A 15,301-nucleotide genomic window follows, 5' to 3' on the forward strand; every position below is an offset into this window, starting at 1 on the left:
TATTTATTCTTCAACTGTAACTCCAAGCAAACACTAGCAGCCTTCATGTGCTTCCATGTGTAGGTGTGGGTGGGAGCAGGAACCAGAGTGTTGGTGCCCATAGATTTACCAGCAGGCTTTACTCTTCACTGGAACTTCGTGTCTGAACCCAAGGTAAAGCATCTGATATGTGAATCTTTAATTGTGCTTGTTGAACTATATCTGCATTGTGCACTAAATATGATAATTTTCATTGTTATAGGTTTTGTGATAGAATGTTAGTTTATATTTGTAAATATACATCTGGGACTTGAACTCTGTAACACAGGTGCTCCTTGACTTACGATGGCACAGTGCTCTAACAAACTCATTGTAAATCAAAATTATTGTAAGTTGAAAATGAATATGATATGCTAAATAAATAAATAAATGAATAGCTACTGTCACCAAATAGGTAAATAAACAAATAATTACTGTACCTAAATACCAGTATTAAAAAGTAAAAAAATGTATACAAGTTATGGACTTGCCGCCTTCATGCTGGGTAACTATCTTAACTTTCAGCTCCAAAGTAGTTCCTTTGCGCCATCGTAAAGTCAAAATATCGTAAGTTGAACCATCGTAAGTCTAGGAGCACCTGTATACATAATAGCTTCATCCATAACAGAGTGTGTCATTTGCTGTGCTGCACCAACCTCAAGCTAGTAGCCAGCCAACGATTGAAGCAGAAGCTGCGGCCGCAACAGCTAGTCAGCAGCGAGTATTGATTCCCACCACCCGAGTAGCTTCAACACAAGGAGCTGCTGTCAAGGGGCGTTTGCTTACTAAGCAGCCAGGAGTATATACCCTCGTCTTTGATAATTCCTTTTCTAGGTTAGTTAGCGTGTTTTTGACATTGCTATGATGGTCATGCATGCCATTTGAAATCTGTTAATGCTTCAGAGGAAACCTGCTAAAAAAGTGAGCAATTTTTAGAAAAGGTAAAGGCTATTTTAAAAGTATTCATGATAGATTTTGTTAAAATATACCTAGATAGACCACCTGTACAAGCAAGTGTTATTTTGCTATATCGAAAGGTACCAGCAAGTATAGTGCTTGTCATGAAAGTATGCTGGAAGGCATCCATCACAGTTCAGTGTCCAAAGTAATACCTCACCTGGTAGGTTTGTAGATGACACAAAAAAATTATGCTGGGTTTAAAGCTTGAAGCAGGATGTCTCAGAATTCCCTAAGGCTACTGGCTATATTTTAAGTGCCTTCTAGGCTTGTGTGGTGGACGGTTTTGTGTCCAGGGTAACCTTCCACCATATTGTTTTGAAGACCAAGTTTGTCGGGCATTTTTGACTATTAAATATAAGCAGGAGAAAGTCCCTGACATGAGGCAATTAAATTTATCGTTGTATTATATAAAGCAGGCATTCAAGTGAAGGAAATAGTAGAAGCCACCAATGTGTGAGCACCCCGTGAGAACCTGGTTGTGTCTGTTCCTTGAGGACAATGTTAATGACATACTTTCACCAAGAGCACATCTAGGGAAGCCTCAAAAAAATGTCCCCACTAATGTTTACTATAATAACATACCTAGAATTGCTCTTGTTATCACTTGCTAAATCATTCATGCAGTGTGGTGCAACTGTTCAGTTGCTTTGTGCCAGTGAGGTACCTTTTTTCAATGACTGGCAAGGATAATCCCCAGACTTGAACCTCATTGAAAACCTCTGGGTTGTAATAAAAAGAGATCTACTAAAGAAAAGATATGAGCCCACTCCTGTGGCTTTAAGGATGCCATCCACGAGTCATGAGGATATTTACCCCATGAAACCCTGGAGAATGTGTGTTAACCACTTCCTAGACATTTGAAGGATGCCCTAGAGAGCAAGCAATGGCTTATTTTGTGGTCGTGGTTGTAGAGGGAAGGGGCAGCATACTTTAATGATTAGCGCTGTAAGTGAAATAAACAAATTTTTAATTATGTTTGAATGAGGTAAGACTGGCAGCATTAGACTGTCTCATGCTTGATGGATTGAGGATAAAGTCTCCACAACTTCCTGCTCAGAAGAGCCCACATAAGTTTAGTATGTCACATAAATGTGTAATGGAGTACTAGATTGATAATTAATAGGAATGATATACTTAATGAATTTTGAAAGTAGCAGTTTATGACAATTAGATACAAAGCAAAATAATTACTGTATAGTGTTAGAAAATAATAAAAGAAGCAATTATATATGTCGTACCTGTGATAGTTTCAAGAGTTGTTCTACTCTGGCAGCCCAGACTGAAGTTACACTTCATTATACCTTTTGATAAAAGTGAGGTGACCTAATCTCACAAATAGTAAAATAAGTTTTCCTATGATGCACTAATAAATAAGCACTTGGGCGTACAATACATATATCACGAGTAGAAGATATATTGTCCAAGTTATACACAGTATTTTATCCATAACAGAGGCTTGTTAAAAATTTATTTCATTTCTGTCATTTAAAGCATTTTTTTTCTCTACAGATTCACTGCCAAAAAAGTGACTTACAGTTTGAGACTAGAAAACCAAGAGAGTTTGGAAGAGGGACCACAGCCACAGTCTTCTTCACAGACATAGCCAGTACCTACTTTGCCTCTAAGTCTTTGTTGTAGTGATTCTTGTCACTTTTTATTAATCATGTTATGGAAAAGGCATTAATGAATATGTATTCAATAAGCTGACTGATATACAGGCTATCTTGTACTGTATTACAGTTTCTGTAATTGTAATTGCACATTATCTGCTCCAGTGGAGGGGGAGGGTGCCTTGATTAAACCTGATTATACCCCACCCCTTTCATTCTCCACGCACTGTATGACCCTTGTGGATTCAGTGTTTTTCCCTGAACTTAATAATGACATGTAATGTTTGTACTGCAGATGTGTGGTGGGTTATGAGCCCCATGACTGACAAACATCTAACCACTACATTTTTCTTTGTATAAAACCTTCTTCTTAAGACATACAGTATTTTGTTAGTTAAAGGCTGGTACTATCTGGGATTCTTTGTTTTCCTAACAATTTGTCACACAACCCTTTCAGAAACTTGAGTGCAGACATTTCCTGTGATTGAAGTGCCTCTGAGCTTATTGACACTTTTGTAGCATGCTGCCTGGCGCCTATATTTGTGAATCTCTAGGTTTCCATGTAACTGGCAGCACCACCCTTCAGCTTCAGAGTACTGGAGGTAGGTGTTGGTCATTGAAGATACACAGGTGTAGTCTCATGCTGTCACCTTGCTATCTTTCCAGGACAGCTTGGTGACTCCATCAGGCATGTTTGGCAGCCATCAGATATCATTAGCTAGGGCTCTCAGTCTGATGGGCAAGGGGCTTGATTGACCACTTCCTGTCTTGGATTCTTTCCTTCTGTTGTATGATATATGAGATAATGGAGCCCAGATTGGTTTGCCGACACACTGCCTCAGATACACCTGTGTTTGGCCATTTGCACTAAATGCAAATGGCCTGAAGGTCGAGGCAAGTGCCCAAGGAGAAATTAGGGACAACCAAGAGGAAATCCCTAGCTTGTGGTATCTGCACCACTAGGAGACCACCATGAAGCATTGTCAAGCATGATTTTAGGCAAGTTTCTCTACAATGGGGTTGTCCCAGTTGGGACCAGTTGTAGTCTTTTGGAGGGGCAGGTCTGCATGAGGGGTCTTTAACAGTATGTATTTCACTGCCCTGCTCCTTTGATACAAAGGGTTGTGAATTCCTGCAGAACCTTTAAAGCATTCTGATGCTACTTAACTCACTAGATGGGTGGATGCAGTGCACAAAGATAGAAATGCAGGCAGTGATGTCTTTATAACCAGAAGCTTTGCTGATCCCATTAATCATCATCCAGGGGCAGATTTAGTGCTTTCCTCAATATTTATATCAGTAGTTCATCATATTCCTTCAGTATTTGGCTCTCAAAGGAAAGTACATAACTCAAGAAATAAACCAAAAATAAATAAAATAAAATAAATTATATATACGTACAGTAGAACCCCTGTATCCACTTATTCGATATCCACGGTTTACTGTGGCCAAAAAATACCTCTTAATTTTGCATAATAATGGCCCCAAAGTACAAAAGTAGAGAAGCTGGCAGTTATTCAAAGCCTAAGAGAATCCGTGAAGTGCTTCCCATCAGTGAAAAATTTTTAATTCTCCACTTATTGTGCATAATTTATCAACTAAACTTTATAATAGGTATGTATAGGACTTACATATAGGGTTTGCTGCTATCCATGGCAGGTCCTTGGAATGTATTCTCTGTAGATATGGGGATCCTACTGTGTGTATATATGAAAGAAGAATATATATACATATCCATGGGGAAGTGGAACAGAATTCGTCCTCTGTAAGCCATGCGTGTTGTAAGAGGCGACTAAAATGCCGGGAGCAAGGGGCTAGTAACCCCTTCTCCCGTATAAATTACTAAATTTAAAAGAGAAACTTTCGTTTTTCTTTTTGGGCCACCCCGCCTCGGTGGAATACGGCCGGTGTGTTGAAAGAAAGAAAGAAAACTATATATATTTTTTTCAACAAGTCCCACATACATATACATACATACATACAATGGAACCTCGAGTTATGAACACCCCACCATGCGAATTTTTCAGGATACAAACCATCATTCGGTCGATTTGGATCTGTGCTCCAGGTCCCTAAATTAATAATAATAATAATATTATTATTATTATTATAATACTTACGTACTAATAATTATGATAATACATAATTACGTATATAATAATAATATACACCTACCATCCAACTTACGACCTGCTCGACTTATGACCATGTTTTTTATGCCAAATTTCTGGGAAATAAACAACTATGTGTGTTGTACACAGTGTTTATCCTAAACCTTACAGTATAAAATACACTACTAACAGTATAAAAAGTAAAGTAAAACATGAAATACCAAAATAAAACAATAAAATAAAGTCATTACAAAAATGTTTTGTTGATATTCAGTAGTAAAGTTCGACTTACGACCATTTCGACTTATGACTGGTTTCTCGGAACCGAACTCGGTCGTAAGTCAGATGGTAGGTTTTTTTTTTTTTTTTTTTTTTCCCCAACAAGTCGGCCGTCTCCCACCGAGGCAGGGTGACCCAAAAAAGAAAGAAAATCCCCAAAAAGAAAATGCTTTCATCATCACTCAACACTTTCACCACACTCACACATTATCACTGTTTTTGCAGAGGTGCCCAGAATACAACAGTTTAGAAGCATATACGTATAAAGATACACAACACATCCCTCCACACTGCCAATATCCCAAACCCCTCCTTTAAAGTGCAGGCATTGTACTTCCCATTTCCAGGACTCAAGTCCGACTATATGAAAATAACCGGTTTCCCTGAATCCCTTCACTAAATATTACCCTGCTCACACTCCAACAGATCGTCAGGTCCCAAGTACCATTCGTCTCCATTCACTCCTATCTAACACGCTCACGCACGCTTGCTGGAAGTCCAAGCCCCTCGCCCACAAAACCTCCTTTACCCCCTCTCTCCAACCCTTTCGAGGACGACCCCTACCTCGCCTTCCTTCCCCTATAGATTTATATGCTTTCCATGTCATTCTACTTTGATCCATTCTCTCTAAATGACCAAACCACCTCAACAACCCCTCTTCTGCCCTCTGACTAATACTTTTATTAACTCCACACCTTTTCGTAATTTCCACACTCCGAATTTTCTGCATAATATTTACACCACACATTGCCCTTAGACAGGACATCTCCGCTGCCTCCAACCGTCTCCTCGCTGCTGCATTTACCACCCAAGCTTCACACCCATATAAGAGTGTTGGTACTACTATACTTTCATACATTCCCTTCTTTGCCTCAATAGATAACTTTTTTGACTCCACATATACCTCAACGCACCACTCACCTTTTTTCCCACATCAATTCTATGTTTTACCTCATCCTTCATAAATCCATCTGCCGACACGTCAACTCCCAGGTATCTGAAAACATTCATTTCTTCCATACTCCTCCTCCCCAATTTGATATCCAATTTTTCTTTATCTAAATCATTTGATACCCTCATCACCTTACTCTTTTCTGTGTTCACTTTCAACTTTCTACCTTTACACACATTCACAAACTCATCCACTAACTTTGCAATTTTTCTTTAGAATCTCCCATAAGCACAGTATCATCAGCAAAAAGTAACTGTGTCAATTCCCATTTTGAATTTGATTCCCCATAATTTAATCCCACCCCTCTCCCGAACATCCTAGCATTTACTTCTTTTATAACCCCATCTATAAATATATTAAACAACCATGGTGACATTACACATCCCTGTCTAAGACCTACTTTTACCGGGAAGTAGTCTCCCTCTCTTCTACACACCCTAACCCGAGCCTCACTATCCTCATAAAATCTCTTTACAGCATTTAGTAACTTACCACCTATTCCATATACTTGCAACATCTGCCACATTGCTCCTCTATCCACTCTATCATATGCCTTATCTAAATCCATAAATGCAATAAAAACTTCCCTACCTTTATCTAAATACTGTTCACATATATGCTTCAATGTAAACACTTGATCTACACATCCCCTACCCACTCTGAAACCTCCTTGCTCATCCGCAATCCTACATTCTGTCTTACCTCTAATTCTTTCAATTATAACCCTATCGTACACTTTTCCTGGTATACTCAGTAAACTTATTCCTCTATAATTTTTACAATCTCTTTTGTCCCCTTTCCCTTTATATAAAGGGACTATACATGCTCTCTGCCAATCCCTAGGTACCTTCCCCTCTTTCATACATTTATTAAACAAAAATACCAACCATTCCAACACTATTCCCCCCCCCCTGCCTTTAACATTTCTGTCATGATCCCATCAGTTCCAGCTGCTTTACCCCCTTTCATTCTACGTAATGCCTCACGTACCTCCCCCACACTTACATTCTGCTCTTCTTCACTCCTAAAAGATGGTATACCTCCCTGGCCAGTGCATGAAATTACCGCCTCCGTTTCTTCCTTAACATTTAAAAGTGCCTCAAAATATTCTCGCCATCTACCTAATACCTCCATCTCCCCATCTACTAACTCCCCTACTCTGTTTTTAACTGACAAATCCATACTTTCCCTAGGCTTTCTTAACTTGTTTAACTCACTCCAAAATTTTTTCTTATTTTCATTAAAATTTCTTGACAGTGCCTCTCCCACTCTATCATCTGCTCTCCTTTTGCACTCTCTCACCACACTCTTCACCTTTCTTTTACTCTCCATATACTTTGCTCTTCTTATAACACTTCTGCTTTGTAAAAACCTCTCATAAGCTACCTTTTTCTCTTTTATCACACCCTTTACTTCATCATTCCACCAATCACTCCTCTTTCCTCCTGCCCCCACCCTCCTATAACCACAAACTTCTGCCCCACATTCTAATACTGCATTTTTAAAACTATTCCAACCCTCTTCAAACCCCCCACTATATAATAATAATAATATATAATAATAATAAAATAATATAATAACATATAATATAATAATGTAATAGTACAATAATAATTAATACTACGTACATACTGCGTATAATTTAGTTTGACAACACCACCAGTGCACATGTGCTTACAGAGCTACCCTCATGGTGCAAGGAATTCTCGCGATTTCCTCATGTTTCGTGCAGTTAATTTGCCAGATTTCTTTCTTCTAACCATGGGTCCTAAGGAAGCAAGTGCAAAGGACAGTGCCGAGTAGAAAAAGAGGATGATTTTCATGGAATTAAAGCAAGAAATGATTAATAAGCACAGACTAGGTACAAGGGCTGAGGACTTGGCAAGTTGAGTACAAGCTTAGCCCCTCTACTATATGTACCTATGGGTTTAGCGCTTCCCCATGATTATAATAATAATAATAATGTACTATTTGTACAATACTAAAGTAGGAGTCTATAAAGGCTATAGTGCCAGCAAAGGGCATTACAGTAATTTCTAAGCAGTGGACCTCTGTCAATTAAAAGATGGTAAAGCTGCTGTTGACATGGTTGATGGAGAAACAGCTCACAGGAGATACATAGTGTAGTGAGATAAACAAAAGAATTGTACATAGCAGTTCTTAAGAAAAGTGTGAACTCCTGACAGCATATGCCACTCTGCATTTCTTCTCCGAGGTATGTAAATGTCGTATGTGCACCAGATCTAATTCAGTTAGCCTCACAAACTCCGTTTTCTCTTATAATAACACCTCTGATGTTTTCATAGCAAGAATGTGCAACCACTCCTGACCACAATCCTCCTCCCTCGGCCGTTCATGTAATGACATATTTCATTCATTCTAGAATGTAAATCAGGTTTCTGTGTTATTTATATTGTTTATTATGTCATATTAGATGAATTGTGACAGATAAATAAGCCATAGAGTTGATATTAGGGTTATTTTGTCATGCCTCCTGAGAGCAGGAATTCATCTGGAATGAATTAATTGCATTTCAGTTAATCTAAACGAGGAAAATTGACCCAGCATACAAACAAATCAGGATACGAACAAGTCCACGGAATGGATTAAATTCGTAACTTGAGGTTCCACTGTGTGTGTGTGTATGTGTGTGTGTGTGTTTGTGTTTGTGTGTGCATTTATGTGTGTGTTTGTGTGTGTTTATGTGTGTGCGTGTGCACGCACGCGCACGTGCCAGTATCTTGGCACCCACCTAATGCTAGACGTTTTGGTCCAAGGCAGCCAGCGTTCAGGCAGGTGGTGTTAAGCTTTTCATCTCATTCCCTGCATGCATCAACCAATGAGAGATTTTTACAATGTTTAGAATTCGCAGAACAAGCGAAATATTCTAAACATCGTAAAAATCTCTCAATGGTTGATGCATGCAAGAGATGAGATGAAAAGCTTAACACCACCTGCCTGAAGGTTGGCTTCCTTGGACCAAAACGTCTAGCGTTAGCTGGGTGCTAAGGTATTGGACCAGTGTGATATGGTGGTAGAGTACTGTGTACCTTGTTCCTAGTTTTGTGGGTTCAAGTCTCCGTCTTGAACCCACAAATATATATATATATGTATATATATATACATACATATACATGTGTGTATATATATATATATATATATATATATATATATATATATATATATATATATATATATATATATATATATATATATATATATATATATATACAGTGGACCCCCGCATAGCGAACTTAATCCGTGCAAGAGGGCTGGTCGTTATGCGAAATGTTCGCTATGCGAATTAATTTTCCCCATAAGAAATAATGGAAATAAAATTAATCCGTGCAAGACACCCAAAAGTATGAAAAAAAAATTTTTTTACCACAAAAAAATGTTAATTTTAGTACACACAAACTGAAAAAGGCATGCACAATTACATGACACTTACTTTTATTGAAGATCTGGTGATGATTGATGGGATGGGAGGAGGGGAGAGAGAGTGTTAGTGTTTAGAAGGGGAATCCCCTTCCATTAGGACTTGAGGTAGCAAGTCCTTTTCCGGGGTTACTTCCCTTCTTCTTTTAATGCCACTAGGACCAGCTTGAGAGTCACTGGACCTCTGTCGCACAACAAATCTGTCCATAGAGCTCTGTACCTCCCGTTCCTTTACGATTTGTCTAAAATGGGCCACAACATTGTCATTGAAATAGTCACCAGCACGGCTTGCAACAGCTGTGTCAGGGTGATTTTCATCCATAAAGGTTTGCAGTTCAACCCACTGTGCACACATTTCCTTAATTTTTGAAGTAGGCACAATGGATTCCACAACTGGCATAGGCTTCTCAGAGTTAGCCCCAAACCCTTCAAAATCTTTCTTAATTTCCATACTAATTCTCACCCTTTTTACCACAGGGTTGGCACTAGAAGCTTTCTTGGGGCCCATGGTCACTTATTTTCCAGAAACAGCACCGAAAACACTGTAATAATACGAAATATTCCGAGTGTATGCTTGAATGTTACCGCGGAGGCTGGCTGGTAAACAATGGGACGGGCGGCACATGTGAGGCTGGCTGAGGCCGCACATTGGACGCGTCTCGGACGAAGGTCGCTGAGCGGGTTTTTGTCCACTATGCGGGGCAAAATTTTAGCGAACAAAGCGTTCGCTATGCGGATTGTTCGCTATGCAAGGCGTTCGCTATGCGGGGGTCCACTGTATATATATATATATTTTTTTTTTTTTTTTTTTTTTTTTTTTTCAACAAGTCGGCCGTCTCCCACCGAGGCAGGGTGATCCAAAAAAAAGAAAGAAAATCCCCAAAAAGAAAATACTTTCATCATCATTCAACACTTTCACCACACTCGCACATTATCACTGTTTTTGCAGAGGTGCTCAGAATACAACAGTCTAGAAGCATACATATATAAAGATACACAACATATCCCTCCAAACTGCCAATATATATATATATATATATATATATATATATATATATATATATATATATATATATATATATATATATATATATATATATATATATATATAAAATTTTTTTTTTTTTTTCAACAAGTCGGTCGTCTCCCACCGAGGCAGGGTGACCCAAAAAAGAAAGAAAATCCCCAAAAAGAAAATACTTTCATCATCATTCAACACTTTCACCACACTCACACATTATCACTGTTTTTGCAGAGGTGCTCAGAATACAACAGTTTAGAAGCATACACATATGAAGATACACAACATATCCCTCCAAACTGCCAATATATATATACAGTGGACCCCCGGTTAACGATTTTAATCCGTGCAAGAGGGGTAATTGTTATGCGAAATAATCGTTATGTGAATGAATTTTCCCCATAAGAAATAATGGAAATAAAATTAATCCGTGCAAGACACCCAAAAGTATGAAAAAAAAAAAATTTTTACCACATGAAATGTTAATTTTAATACACACAAACTGAAAAAGGCATGCACACTTACATGACACTTACTTTTATTGAAGATCTGGTGATGATTGATGGGATGGGAGGAGGGGAGAGCATTATCTTCTTACTGTTTAGAAGGGGAATCCCCTTCCATTAGGACTTGAGGTAGCAAGTCCTTTTCCGGGGTTACTTCCCTTCTTCTTTTAATGCCACTAGGACCAGCTTGAGAGTCACTGGACCTCTGTCGCACAACAAATCTGTCCATAGAGCTCTGTACCTCCCGTTCCTTTACGATTTGTCTAAAATGGGCCACAACATTGTCATTGAAATAGTCACCAGCACGGCTTGCAACAGCTGTGTCAGGGTGATTTTCATCCATAAAGGTTTGCAGTTCAACCCACTGTGCACACATTTCCTTAATCTTTGAAGTAGGCACAATGGATTCCACAACTGGCATAGGCTTCTCAGGGTTAGCCCCAAACCCTTCAAAATCTTTCTTAATTTCCATACTAATTCTCACCCTTTTTACCACAGGGTTGGCACTAGAAGCTTTCTTGGGGCCCATGGTCACTTATTTTCCAGAAACAGCACCGAAAACACTGTAATAATACGAAATATTCCGAGTGTATGCTTGGATGTTAGCGCGGAGGCTGCCTGGTAAACAATGGCACGGGCGGCACATGTGAGGCTGGGTGAGGGCGCACATTGGACGCGTCTCGGACGAAAATCGGTGAGCGGGTTTTTAATCGGTATGCGCGGCAAAAATTTTGCGATTAAAGTAAGCGGTATGCGAAATAATCGCTATGTGATGCCATCGTTATGCGGGGGTCCACTGTATATATATATATATATATATATATATATATATATATATATATATATATATATATATATATATATATATATATATATATACATGTATATATATATATATATATACAGTGGACCCCCGCAAAACGATTACCTCCGAATGCGACCAATTATGTAAGTGTATTTATGTAAGTGCGTTTGTACGTGTATGTTTGGGGGTCTGAAATGGACTAATCTACTTCACAATATTCCTTATGGGAAAAAATTCGGTCAGTACTGGAACCTGAACATACTACTGGAATGAAAAAAGTTCGTTAACCGGGGGTCCACTGTATATATATATATATATATATATATATATATATATATATATATATATATATATACACACACACATACATACATACATATATGTGTATATAATATGTCGTGCCGAATATGTAAAACTTGCGATCTTGGCTTAAATAGCAACGCTCATTTTGCCATATAAAACAAGCTAAAATTTGTGTATGCAATAATTTTGCAAAAATCATTCTGAACCTAAAGAAAAAAATATATTTCACTGTGTTTGTTTAGTATTAAATTATTGTAAACGTATCTAAAATATATTTAGTTGGATTAGGCTAAAACAAATTGTGCTTATTATAATAAGGTTAGGTAAGTTTTCTAAGATTCTTTTGGTGCAAAATTATAGATTTTTACATTAACATTAATGAAAAATATATATTTTTAAACATATAAGAGAAAATTTTTCGAAAGGACTTAATTTTAAATGAGTTCTTGTTAACTGACCAGTATTACATATTTGGCATGATATATACATATATATATGCATGCATGCATGTACACATATACCTTTTTTTTTTTCCAACAAACCAGCCATATCCCACCAAGGCAGAGTGACATAAAAAGAAAAACAAAAGTTTTCTTTCTAAATTTAGTAAGTTATACAGATACATACACATACAGGTATATAAAAGATTGTATAACATTTACTGAAGTTGAATTCAAATATACTTTTCTTGTATTTACACCAATAACTTTTCATATATATCCAGTTAGTCTCTGTATTTAAAATGTAGTTACGTAATACAAAAATTTTTATACCCTAAAATATGGTAGCTTTTTATTGATAACAGTATACTAGGTGACACCTTAACTTTATGAGGATTTCACCAGCAAGTATTGTAAGATACCTGTGGAGTAGAGAGCTGGGAAATTTGTGGGAGTGGAAGAGGTGCCCTTTCTAGATATATTATCGTACTGACAAACTCGTGTATTTTCCTCTGCTGAGTTGGTGATTTATCACTCAGGTAAAATGGCATGGAAGAAAAGTTCAGAATGGTGGAAAAATTGACCCCCAAAAAAAATATGCTGAATTACATTGCAGAAAAGGAGCCTCTGTTTTGTAACTTTCTTTTAAAATGCAGCTTTGTAAAGTTTTTCCGAGCCTCATACAACACGAACATATGTCAGTCACAGCACCTTATCCACTGTTATTTTTATATACAAGATCACATGATCCTTTGTTGGATTTGATAAAAGGTAACAGTTTGGTGAAAGAATGTCCATTAAAAACTCGCCTTGTTATCTGTGTCAGTTTTATTATTAAGAAAAGTTGGTTCACTGTTTACCCCATAGGTTTTTATTATGTATTTTATTTACTTATTTAGTGCTGAGCCCTTCAGTATATGGCACTAATTTGTTGGTTTTTAGAAAAAATATTTCTGCTTGATTGCAAATTAGGATATTAAGCAGTGCCTTATGAAATTATTTTATTATTTTGCCTTATTTAAATTTACTTAATCCTATTTTGTAAATCCAATTCTTTTTCTATTCAATGTTTCTAGGGCTGCATTTTATTTATTAATTATTTCACACTTTACTCTTTATTCACATTTAATATTTATATGATGGAAGAATTATATCTTTTATTTTCATATATATATCACAATAGAATTATATATTCTTTCCTTTTGTGGACTGGAGTTTTAATTAGAATATATTTTTCCAGTTACACTTTAGCCAAGACAACTTTCTATTTTAATTTTTCACCTCTGAATTTTATATAATTTCAAAGAAAAGGAAAGTTGATTATCTTTGTACTCATTGGTATATATTATAACAGACTTTTCCAGTGTATTGAATACTAATGTGCAAGACATGGCGGTAAGTGAATATGAAAACACACAAGTCTTGAAGAATGATTCCCAAGCAGTATCAAATTCCATTAAGTTTTTCAATGCAGTCCTACACTGTATTAGTATATGACTTGCTGGGCAACATTTCAGGCAATGTATAATCTAGGTTTATATATCTGTATACAGTATAAATGTTAGTGTATAAATATATTTTGCAATGTTGATATTTTGCTTAATAAATTATTATAGATTGCCTGTTGCTTCTAATGACTCCACTCAATGTAATTAGGTACATCATGTATCTTTTATGTAATTAGGCACATCATGTATCTTTTATGTAATTAGGTACATCATGTATCTTTTATGTAATTAGGTACATCATGTATCTTTTATGTAATTAGGTACATCATGTATCTTTTATGTAATTAGGTACATCATGTATCTTTTATGTAATTAGGTACATCATGTATCTTTTATGTAATTAGGTACATCATGTATCTTTTATGTAATTAGGTACATCATGTATCTTTTATGTAATTAGGTACATCATGTATCTTTTATGTTCTCTTCCTTCTTAAAACTCTCCTCATAAAAGGAAGTGATTATGAAAACAGTTTTTTTTTCACAACAGTGCGATGTCTGCTCACTTCAGGCAAAAGATTTATTGATCAAGTTGTAGTGATTGTGTTCCCTTTCAGCTGCGTCTCCTTCCCTTGGCGGGAAAAAGCTGAGGTTGTAAAAATCTGCCAATTCCTACCAACGTAGGTTGACCCAAAGAATGAAATGCATTCACCATCGCTCATTCAATAACTGTCTTTCCAGAAGTGCACTGACATTACAACTCAAATGATTCATCAAACCAAACTGTAACATTCCCAGTTATCCTTCAGAGTGCTGGCAGTGTACTTCCATTTCCAGAATTCAAGTCTTGCTTTAATAATTACAGTGTTAAAAACCCATGACTTATTCAGCTTTGTACTACGGAGAACACGTCAAAAAAAAGTAGCAAATATAGGACACAAAGACAAGACCTGCTTCATTTCAAATACATTGTCCTGACCTACTTATTTTAGTTGCTCTCTCTTACAGTTTCACCTTTAAAACAATTATCTCTATGTCACAATTGTGACATTCCTTTTCTGCAGATGTCCTTCCCCAGTTCATCTCCACTTCTCATTACCCCACCATCTCTCTCACTCTTGCAATGAAACACTGAATGACTCCTACAAGCTTAGAACTCTTGGTGACTATATTAACAGTAATAAGTAGATGTGTCCTAGGTAGTAGGTTGGTAGACAACTGCCCAGGGAGGTATTACCGTCCTGCCAAGTGAGTGTACAACGAAAACCTGTAATTGTTTTACATGATGGTAGGATTGCTGGTGTCTTTTGTCTGTCTCATAAACATGCAAGATTTCAGGTATGTCTTGCTACTTCTACTTGCACTTAGGTCACACTACACATACATGTTCAAGCATATATATACACACCC

General features: G+C 37.0%; 1 protein-coding gene across 7 annotated transcripts in view; it reads left to right on the top strand.

Annotated features, from left to right (window-relative positions):
- Window positions 1-14,063, top strand: part of LOC128703702 (FYVE and coiled-coil domain-containing protein 1) — a 105,589-nt gene extending 91,526 nt beyond the window's left edge. For all 7 annotated transcript variants that reach the window (XM_070101196.1, XM_070101199.1, XM_070101198.1 and 4 more), the window contains 3 exons: window positions 64-153; window positions 647-852; window positions 2,488-14,063. In XM_070101196.1, the coding sequence (XP_069957297.1) occupies window positions 64-153; window positions 647-852; window positions 2,488-2,581 (390 nt within the window). In that variant the 3' untranslated portion in view covers window positions 2,582-14,063. The remainder of the gene's footprint in view (window positions 1-63; window positions 154-646; window positions 853-2,487) is intronic.
- The last annotated feature ends 1,238 nt before the right edge of the window (window positions 14,064-15,301 follow it).

Source organism: Cherax quadricarinatus, chromosome 76 (assembly GCF_038502225.1).
Source record: "Cherax quadricarinatus isolate ZL_2023a chromosome 76, ASM3850222v1, whole genome shotgun sequence".
Lineage (NCBI taxonomy): Eukaryota > Metazoa > Arthropoda > Malacostraca > Decapoda > Parastacidae > Cherax > Cherax quadricarinatus.